The sequence below is a fragment of the Gavialis gangeticus genome, unplaced genomic scaffold (genome assembly GCF_001723915.1).
Source record: "Gavialis gangeticus isolate Ggan-Ray unplaced genomic scaffold, GavGan_comp1, whole genome shotgun sequence".
NCBI classification, from domain to species: domain Eukaryota; kingdom Metazoa; phylum Chordata; order Crocodylia; family Gavialidae; genus Gavialis; species Gavialis gangeticus.
This window is the reverse complement of record NW_017729004.1, coordinates 22,181,297-22,191,997: the sequence shown is the minus strand read 5'-3', so window position 1 is coordinate 22,191,997 and position 10,701 is coordinate 22,181,297. Positions and strand designations below refer to the sequence as shown.

The 10,701-nt window shown below is 44.1% G+C and overlaps 1 protein-coding gene across 1 annotated transcript in view; it reads left to right on the top strand.

Moving 5' to 3' along the window:
- Window positions 1-10,701, top strand: part of NCAPG2 (non-SMC condensin II complex subunit G2) — a 94,518-nt gene that overhangs the window by 18,185 nt on the left and 65,632 nt on the right. Inside the window, exons 5-7 of the mRNA XM_019508160.1 lie at window positions 809-969; window positions 2,141-2,275; window positions 8,300-8,394. Of these exons, the coding sequence (XP_019363705.1) occupies window positions 809-969; window positions 2,141-2,275; window positions 8,300-8,394 (391 nt within the window). The remainder of the gene's footprint in view (window positions 1-808; window positions 970-2,140; window positions 2,276-8,299; window positions 8,395-10,701) is intronic.

The following is a 10,701-nucleotide window of genomic DNA, read 5'->3' as shown; positions in this document are numbered from 1 at the left end:
TCTATCTTAGAAAGCTGCTGGGTGTGGGTGTGGCCTGTGTTTGGGTGGGTGTGACATGTGGCTGGGTGGGTGTGCATTGGTGTGTCAGGTGTGAGGGGGCACATGAGGCTGGACACGGAGAGGGGGTTGCGTGCAGCTGGATGTGGGGTGATGACAGCAAAGGGTGGTGGGTGGTGGTGCTCCATGCCTGCCGCCCGCCTGTCATTCTTGACAGGCACTTTGCTAGTTTGGAATACATCTACCATCTGAATATGTATGTATTCCTCAATTGCATGTTTGCCTACTGATGACTTCTGACTTATTTTTTATGTGTAAGTTATATGAAAGTTAATACAGTTCCAAGTATTTATAAGATTTTTTTTTTTCTTTTGCCCCTCTAATTGGGATTGGGACTTTTTAAAATGTAGGGTTTTCATGATATATGCTGTAAACTAAGCCAAAGATGTGACTTTTATTGAGAAATATGTCCAAAGCTATTAATATTAGCATATGAAAATGTATATAATACTAATGATTCCTGGGTAAGGTGGGTAAATATGCTTCTCTTTCTGCTGTTGCTGTCAGTTAAAAGGCATAAACTTAGAAACATTTCAATATTACTGGACCAGTAGCTCTGACAAATACCTTGGACTTAATAGAGCCTTTTAGGTAAACTTAAATAACTTTTGTGAGTAGTATTGTGGGTACCGTTGTGGGAAGACTAGAATTTTAAGTTGAGCATCATGAGACAGATTGAAGTTGCTAACAGACTGCTGTCGCATGAATTTAATTATACTTGCAGTAAATAATTGCCTTGTACTTGTTACAGGTATTCTTTATGCATTACCTGAATCTGAAAGAATCCTACAGGGTGCCATCCAGCACTTATGTGAAATATGGTGGAAAAAAGGACTTGAAGAAAAAGAACAACTAGGGAAAACTGCATTTATTATACTGCTGAGAAAAAGTCTGAAGAGCAAAATTGCTACAGTAGGTTTAAAGCTATATGGGTAACTTTTTAATTATTACTGAATATCCAGAGAGAATTTATATCTCTTCAAAATATTCTTCCTTTTGAACTAATTAGGCTGCTCAATTATAGAGACTTTCAACTATAGCTTAATCTAATATGCGTTTAATGCCTATTGGGTCTAATCTGTACATAAGAGACACTCATGTAATAAGTGCTGTAAATTGTTAGACCATGTGAAATGAATTTCAAACTCCAGATTTATTTTTAAATTGTCATCACTTGATAAGTTAATGATTTTCTTTTCAATCTTTCCTTCTACTTTTCCCAAACCAAAATAGTTAGTGGTCGAGGTTTTTAGTAGAAGCAGATGATTTCAGGTGATTCTGTTTTGAGCTGTGGTATCTGAGACAACTTATAGGAAGGGCTGGTTTTCAGAGGATATTTTATTAGTCGTCTCTGAAAATCAGTTATCTGTTTATTCTATTTTGTATACTCAAAGAGACTTTACTTTGTAATAAGCCTCTGTCTGCTAAATTTCTTTAACCCACTTCTCTGCTTCTAGTTTTCAGCTGCTTGAAGGACAACAATTCATACCTCCCACTTGCATTTCTTTTTTGTTAGTTTCCATATTTACTTGAATCCAAGATAAGGTTTTTTTTCTCCATTCAGCATGGAAGGATAAGTCCCTCATCTTGGATCTGAGTGCAATGGGGAGGGAGGTCTGGTGGCTGCTGCGGCTCTGACTCCATCCCTGAGCCCAGCTTGGGTCCAGAGTCAGACTCACAGCAGCCTCTGACCTCTTCCCTCTCCTCTTTTCCCCACCCATTTATTGTCAGGCACAGCTCCAGCTGTGGTGGGATTCCCTTCTGGGCATGGAGTATGTAGTAACTCTATCCCCTGCCCAACCAATCAGTAGCACTGCTCCAGCCCAGGACACTGCTTTATGGCATTAGACATCCCAAATCTGTACTCTGCATTTATGCACATTATGTTAATCTGTTTCCATTTCCATTACATTTATTATCTTGAAGTTTTCTGATTGTACTCTCTGCACGAGTACCATTGTCCTCATGGTAAAGACTGCCTCTGGTCCTGAATTTGAAATGTGATTCAATTCTTGCATAGCAAATCCTAAAAGTTTCATTAGATTTACTTCTTTACTACACAGCTGATTATTTTCTCTTTCAGGGAGCAGATGTAAGTCATCTATGGCATCTACATCAGGCATTACAGTGTTTTGATTATGACCTGGAAGAAAGTAATGAAGTAAAAGATTTGTTGCTTCAGTGCTTTATGAGCGTTACCCATATAAAAAAAGAAGAGGTAAACAGGTGTTTTTCCCTATTTGACTTATGCTTATATTTTTTGAAATTGTGTAATGTATCATGTTTTCTGAGTAATCTATAATGCACTGGAAGGATTGGTCCTTAACAAGCCATACAATACAGCCTTAGAGCAGGGATGTCTAATGTAAGGCCCATGGGCTATTTCTTGCCAGCAGAGCTGCTTTATTCTGCCTGCTGGACTATTGGCTGACCACTGGAAGTTGGGGGCATGGCTGGTGTGGAGAGTGGCCTGCTGCATTCAGCAGGAGTTGGAGCTGTGCCTCAAGGCCTAGGCCAGACCTGCTGTCACACCACCATGTGCTCCAGTTTGAGATGGAGCTGCTGGTGCCACTGCCACTACTACCGCATAGCAGCACAGTGAAAATGTTCTGTGCTGAAGGAGTTAGTGAGAAAATAGAAAAGTTCCTCTGAGGTGAGTAATTTTTTTAACAGCATGATGATGAATCTACACAATGGCCCATTTTTTTGGAATTATGAAACTTGCACCAGTGTCTACAAATTCAGTTCCCTCTTGCATTTAGTGAAGAATTGTTCTGTTGGAACTTCTTTTGTTGCAGTTTGTATGTTAGGGTATGGTGAGGCTTTATGTATTATGTGCCTTAAAATACCTTATTGTGGGCTAAAGCAAAAATGTATTAAGGCAGTGGAAATAGCATAGTAACAATGTAGCTGGGCTTTTTACAGACTGGAGGACAGGCTCAGATTTTGATAGCAATTAGGATTTAATGTTATGTCCTTAACTTAAAGCATTAGAAGGATTAAAAGAGAACTGAAAAAATAGTGCTAGCTTAGTTTATGTTCTGTGATTCAGTACCTAAATTCATATAGGCATATTTAGGCAATGAATAGCCCCTTACATAGTTTTCTTGGTTTTGTTTCTGAATGTTATATGTTAGTCAGTTTGTATGTTTGTGCACAATGGAAACATTTAAAACCAACTATTCTACAAATATATAACTTAGTTGTTCATCAGTAAATACCAATTCAATAAATATTTGTTTAACCTGTTGTAATTACAACAGGTTAAACAATGAATCAGCATAGCAGCCCCTGCCCTGGCCCACGTGGGGCTGCTCTGGCTGGGTGTATGAGGTTCCCCTGCCCATCCCAGCACCAGTGGAGTGCTTCCAGACCCTTGAGGAGTGGTGGGGACTCAGTAGCTCCCCAGGGCTGCACCTCACAACAAACTGAGTGGGCAGGTGAGTCCTATTTGAGCCTGGGTCTGGGCATGGATGGAGTGGGCAGGGTGCGCCATGGGGCTGAGCTGCAGGGCCAGGGGAGCTGCCCCATGCTGGCTTACTTCCACCTTGCCCTGCCAGGCCCTGCAGCATTAGAAGGTGCTGCGTCTGTCCCATCATGGCAGAGCTGGGCTCCAGCCTGTAGCTTTTTAAAGTCAGATTGGGAGGGTAAGGGGGCAGTACTGAGCCTTGCGGGGGGGGCTCCTGCCCTGCCCTGCTGTGCAGGAGGGGCTGCACCCACCAGTCTGGATTAACACAGATTGCCAGCAGCTAAAGCAGCCCCGTGAGACAGGCAGCACAGCCCAGGAAGCCCCAGGTGGCAGCAGCCAGCAAGGGGATGCAGGCACTGGCGCACAGCTTCCTGGGGCCAGCTGCATCAGCCAACAAAGAAGTAGGAGGGAGCTGCCTGCCTTCTGCACTACTGCAGCTGGCCCTGGGAAGCTGCATGCCAGTGGCTGCGGCCCCTTACTGGCTGCTGTTGCCTCAGGCTTCCTGGGCTGTGCTGCCTGCCACAGCCCAGGGAGCTTCAGGTAGCAGCAGTCAGCGAGCAGCTGCAGCCACTGAGCCGTGGCTTCCTGGGGCCAGCTGCAGCAGCGCAGGGGGAGACTTATACCTAAAGCTAGGCTACACAGACCCTGGTACAACTGCTTGTAGCCTCCCTGCCGCCTGCTGTGGGGTCTACATAGCCTGGTATGGCATCTGTTCATCAATGAGTGATGGTTCTAAGATGGCAACCCCCCCTCCCAAGAGGAGTATTTCTGGGGGGTAAGGGGAGGGACTTCCGGTCCCAAGATGGGAACCAGGGGGTAGTCCAACTGTCAAGGGGTGGGGCTACCCATGCAGCCTTTGAAAGTTCACCCAGCCTTGTTAAGCAGTCCTCCATCCAAAATAATTGCCTGTCCCTGTGCTAAGGCCTCTCAAAGGTTTGGGTCAGTTCCAAAAGCCTTCCTACCCTGCTCGCAGACATCTTTGAAGCACAGTTTTGGGTGCCCTACTCTTCTCTCTCCACTTGCAATTTGCCCATGTAGGATGTCCTTCAGGATGTGCTCATCTTCCATCCTGCAAAGATGGCCAAGCCAGCGTAGGCACCACTGTTTGGGTAGTGTAGTGATGGTTGACAGGTTAACTTTGGCAATGACATCTGTGTTGGTGATTCTGGCTTGCTGCCTGATATCAAGGGTATACCGTATACAGTGTAGGTGGAAGCTGTTCATCTCTTTTCTTGATGTACATATGTTGACCATGTCTCACTGCTATGCATAAGGACACTGAGGATGCAGGCTTTGTACACAAGCATCCTGGTTTTGATTGTGAGTTTTGTATTGTTCCAGACTTGTTTGAAGACCTTACTAAAAGTGGTAGCAGCCTTTCCAATGAACACCTATAGCTCTTTGTCCAGTGATAGGTTGTCGCTTACTGTGTATCCAAGGTAGCAGAACTTGTTCACTGCCTTGAGAGGTGTGTTGTCAAGGCTGATAGATGGTGACTAGTGTATACCCTGTCTTAGGACCACACTCTTCTTGATGCTGATAGTCAGGGTAAATATCTTGCAAGCATGGGAGTGGCAATTAGTGAGTATTTGTAGTTGGCTGCCTTCATGGCAGTGGGTGAAGCATAGTTAGCAAAAAGAAACTCCCTAATAAGTACGTGCCTCAGGGCCGAAAGTACATGCTCCTACCATCTCTTAATGTGTCCCATGCTTCACAGAGGTTTCTAACAGCTGTGCTTTGCTCCGGCCTGAGGCCAGGCCCAACTCAGCACAGTGTTAGGCCTCTCATGTTTTGCCCTGTTACGGGCCACACCTGTAGTGCCTCCCTCTCACTGAGGCCTCTCTCACTCTACTGGCTCTCACCCGGTCTCTTTCAGAATGCCCTTTCTGGGCCTCACTCATACCGCCCCTCCTTTCCCTGGGGCCACATTCATCCTGCCCTGTCCCAGGTGGGGGACCTTGGACTTGATTCCCATCACTCCCCAGCCAGCAAGTGTGCAGCCTTTTGGGCATCCTCCTGTTACACTCATCTGAGCCAGTGCTGGGCAGTTCGCAGAACACTGGTTTGACTCAGCCTCTGGTCTCTTTCCGGGTCACTCACCCAGCTGCTCTCAATCAAGGGGCTCCTGACTCGCCCCATAGTTTACCTGCATTTTCTCCACTGCCGCCCCCCTCTCCCCTACAGATCGGCCTCAGGCACCCAAAGGCTTACCTGGACCTAACTCAAGTGCCCATACTAGCAGGGCCTCACCTTTAAGTCCCCTGCTTGCAGGGACCCAAATCATACCCCTTACTCACAGGGCCTTATCTCATGCCCCCATGCTCACAGGGCCTCACAACTACCACTCTCTACTTGCCTCTCTCATGCAGGCCTTCAGATGCCCCTCTGCACCCCACTCTGCACCTCCACTGTGGCACAAACTCCACCCCCTAATCTGGGGCCTGGGGTCGACATTCTGCAGGCTCAGGTGCCACTTGTCAGCGTGCCTGGCCCACAACTGTCAGTCTTTGGGGTCTTGCACCCCACACAGGCTCAGGTGGCTGCAGCCATGCCTGGCCCCACTACCCACTCGCTGCGGTCTTGCACCCACTGGGCTCAGGTGCCACACCAGGGGGTGCCCGGCCCTCTACTGCCTTCAGTGTTAAATAACCCACTCAAAGGTGGGGGCTGGGGTTAAGGCACCCATCCTCACCTGTCACTGGGGAGGTAACTGGCCTAGCATTTCCCGAGGGCTCCCATGCTGCTAGGAGCCCCACCAGGCCACCCTTCCCTGGCAGGGTGCAGTTTCAAGTCATACCCAGGACTAGAAGTCTCCAAGCCATCCCCATAAGCTCCTGCCCTTACCTCCTAGTTGTTGCAGGAGCAGCAGCTCCACCAGGAGAAGTTCCTTCCATGGTGTCAGGCAGCAGACTGCTGCCTCCAGCTCTGCTGGCCTGGATCTAAAAAGGTCACTCATCAGAGACGGGGCATCACCTGCCACCAGCTTTTAAAATGGCAGACACCAGATGTTCTCTGCCACCCACCTTCCCCCTTAAAATGGTTGCTGGGGGAGGCTTTTCCCTGCTGCTCCGCAAGCAAGCTCCCACAGAGCTTCTAAAAGCCCCAGAGTGGTGAGCCTTGCTGGTGCTCTGCCTCACACCTTCCCCCTTAAAACAATGACCCTCGGGGTATCTCCCGGCTGCCTTCACTGCTGGCTCTTCTCCAGCCTGCTGCCATCTGAGTCACGTGGCAAGCATCCCAACTGTGCTCTGCCACAACGTAGTATAGCAGCATAGAATATACCAAAGAGTAAGGGAACCAGAACACAACCTTGCTTCACTCCACTCTTCATCTTAACCTGTCAGAGGTTGATCCATCAAACTGAACTGTAGTTAGCATGTTTTTGTGGAAGGAGCATATCATGCTGAGTTACGTTTCAGGGCATCCAATCCTTATCAGGACCCTGAACTAACCTGCTCTACTGACAGTCTCAAAGGCTTTTGTCAGATGGACAAATGCTGCGTACAGTGGCTTATTTTGTTCTCTGCATTTTTCTTGCAATTGGTGTAAGGAGAATATCATGTCTACTGTTGATCTCCCTGCAGTCATCAAGTTGTTGCAAGCATTTTAAGATGACTGGCAAAAGCCTTGCCTGTGATGCTGAGCAAAGAGCAACTATGTCCCTATAGTTGTTGCGGTCACAATCGTCTCCCTTGTTGTTGTAGAGTGAGTGATGATGTTAGTGTCATGCATGTCCTGGGGTACTTGATCTTCTTCCAGCAGCACGTGAGGAGTTGAAGATGTGGTAGCAGGCTAGCTTTTCCACACTTAAGAACCTCAGCTGGGATACCATCTTCTGGTGCTTTTCTGCTTGCTAGAAAGTCTATGGCCTTGCTAAGTTGCTCAGCCCTGGGAGGGTTGGGAGAACAGGCAGGGGTCAGGTGGGGTTGGGGGAGCTGGCAGGGGGTGGGGCCTGGCAGGGGTCCCCTCCTTCAACCTTTCCTCTCCTGCCCTCTACTTACCAGCACGGGGTCCAGCTCCAGCTCCCTGCTGCAGCCAGCAGGGACTGCCCGAATCACCAAAGCTCTCCAAATCTTTTCTGCATTGATTCAGAGAGCTTTGAATTGATTTGGACCTTTTAATTGGTCCCCTGATCCGATTCAGAGATTTGGCTGCTGAATTTGGCCAAATCTCCTCTGAATCAAATCAGCACCCGAAGCTTCACACAGCTGTATTATCTAGTTGCCAGCAGCAATTTACTGGATCTTATCTTAATGAAGATTTTTAGTTACTGCTGACCTGTTCCATAAACAAATTGCTGTTCCATTTTTCTTCAGACTGACATTTCACTTGATTATGAACAGATTTGTATTACCAAAATGACTTCAGAAAATTATTGCTCTTTGTAAGCAGTAATTTTGAAGGAGCGCCTTAATGTGATTCTATGCAAGACTTAGTATTTTTTATAAAGGATCCTTGATACCAGGATAAATGTACCATGCAGAAAGAACTTAGCCTAAAGTTCTGTCTAGTGCTGAACATAATGGGGTCTGCTTCTCTGACTAGGATGCCTGAGCATTATTTCAATACCCCTTAATATTACTAATAGTATTTCAAGTACAGTAGGAAATAAAAATGCTTAAAAGTATTCTCTTTTTGTTCAGAATAATCCCTGATGTAATCAAAATATTTTTAAAGAAACAGCTTAATCGTTAAGGCCCATTTAAAATTGATAACTGAGAAAATTAATTGATGAATTTTTTATAGTATAACATCTATTTTCTCTTTTTACAGGGAAGAAGATTCCTTAGCTTTTTGTTCAGCTGGAATGTAAACTTCATTAAAATGATCCATGGGACTATTAAAAACCAATTGCAGTGTTTTCCAAAGTATGTATTATAGTACCAACATTGCAATTATGAATGTTGATTGAACTTTTCTTTCTCTTTAAAAAATGAGTTCCTGTTTTACAGATATAATGCAGAGACGTATAAATCTCCTGGCTCATATTCCTTCTACATGTGTTTATAATATCTTGTACATCAGTACATATACACATAGCACTACTACATATGTAGTACATACAGGCATGGTGTAAATTCTTATAAAATGTCTTTGAAAAGTATGTATTGGGCAGGTGCCCATTAGTTAATGTTCAAGGTCCCTGGCACTCGTTGCACTTAATATATGATTAACCAGTTGATTGCATCTTAAGTTGCTACCTGGTTACATGTTAATTAAAGCTATGAGGAATAAACCACAAAGTTATTACACAAAAAATGTGAAATAACTGTGGCTGGTTCCTATGACACCATTAATTGACTTGTGGCTGGGACTCCCAGACGCCCTTGTCACTGGGACCCTGTCACCAGCTCTTAAAATGGCAGACACCAGATGTGCTTTGCCACCCACCTTCCCCCTTAAAATGGTTCCTGGGGGAGGATCACAATTATTGCAAATTGATTGCTATTAATGGGTTAATTTGACCTCTTAGTGTGTTTTGAGGAAATTCCCTGGCATATCATTATAATAAATGGTTCAGTCAAAGTAGATTTCAAACTGAAAGCCTTTCACTAGCAATGTGATGTGTCCAAAATATGCATGAGTCACTTAAAACATAATCACTCCATCAGGAGGTTTTGGGCGTGTCCAGTATCCAAAATTGATTGACTTTCCTGTTATCAAAATTCCTGCTTTAGCTTTCTGAAATTCATGCAACACCTCTTGAAACACTGACAAATAAATGCTCTGTAATGTGGTCTGTGTTTCTGGAACTGTATGGCAAATGATCCACTTTAGAATATCATTCAATGTGGTGCTAGTGAGTATAGGTTGACAGGTATTATTCCAAAATAGTCATTTTGCTGTATTTTCTTTGGCAGTTTCTCTAAAACAGCAAAGTTGTCATTAAATGTAGAATAAATGTCTGGCCAATGTGTGTCTATTATACATTCAGTTTTCCCAGTATCTCCTGGAACAAGCACATGAATATAAACTAACTACTATTGGTGGTTTAAAAGCAGTATTTTAAAAAATATTGTTTTTTCTCCCATAACCTATTATTAATGAAAATCCATTATTGACTGTCTGTGTAGAACAGTGGTTCCCAAACTGTGGGTCATGACCCCAAATGGAACTGCAACATTAGCAGATGGGGTCGGCACTCTGGGTTGAGAGTGAGGAGCCATGCTGAGGAAATGGGGTCATGCTTAGGAAAAGTTTGGGAAGCTCTGGTCTTAGAGTATCAGTACCACAAAGCTAGTAAGCCCTCCTGTAAAATCATAACCATTGCCTAAGAAAGTTTTAATGGGGAAGTTGGATATCTAGGCAAGTTTCCTTTATGCAGTATCTAAAATAATGAGACCATTCAGCATTTTGAGATATTGAATGCAAGAGTCAGCATTACTAAACAGTATTTCTAATTTCCTAAGGTATTCTAAAGACAATTGTTTTTAAAGGTTGAGCCAAAATTAGAACAGTTCCACAGTTGAATGTAGCAGGCTCCTGTGGTCCGAGAAACAAATTCACTTAAGTCCACAGGGAATGTCTGATAACCAGCCAATGCTCAAGTTTCAGAAATCCTCTGAGGACAGCCCCGGACAGTGCTGACTACAAAATAGAAAAGAAGTGAGGTTGCTTAGCAACAATGAAGACTTGGTAACCAAAAAATTAAAATTATTTATTTTCATTGTAGGATGCATGATGATGGTAGAGTTGCATTCAAAAACAGTATATACATTTGTACTGACTATGCAAATAGTCCTATATGTTAAGTAAAAGATAATGTCTATATATTTTAAGTCAGCAACCTTGTTACAATACCCAAAGATTTCCTAGCTGCTCTTCAATGATATTGTCTGTATAATGCTTGAATATTTACTCCTGGTGCTGTTTAGCATCCATGACTTAAACTTTTCCACCTGACCTAAATTTTTAAGTTAATTGAAATGTCTCTAAGTGCAAATCTCCATCCTAAATTGTAAGCAAAGTAGGTATATGCCTTTGAAAAGATAGTACCTTTTTCAGTTTGAAAATGAACATAATGAGCATCCATTTCCAGTTGCTAGAGTCTTGGTAGGTATTGTCAAGAATACTGCTTTTTGGAACTTTTTCTGATGACCTTATGGTGTTGGTATGAACTAGGCTGTACAGCATTTCAAATAAAACTCATACATGTAAAAAAAAAAAAGGGGGGG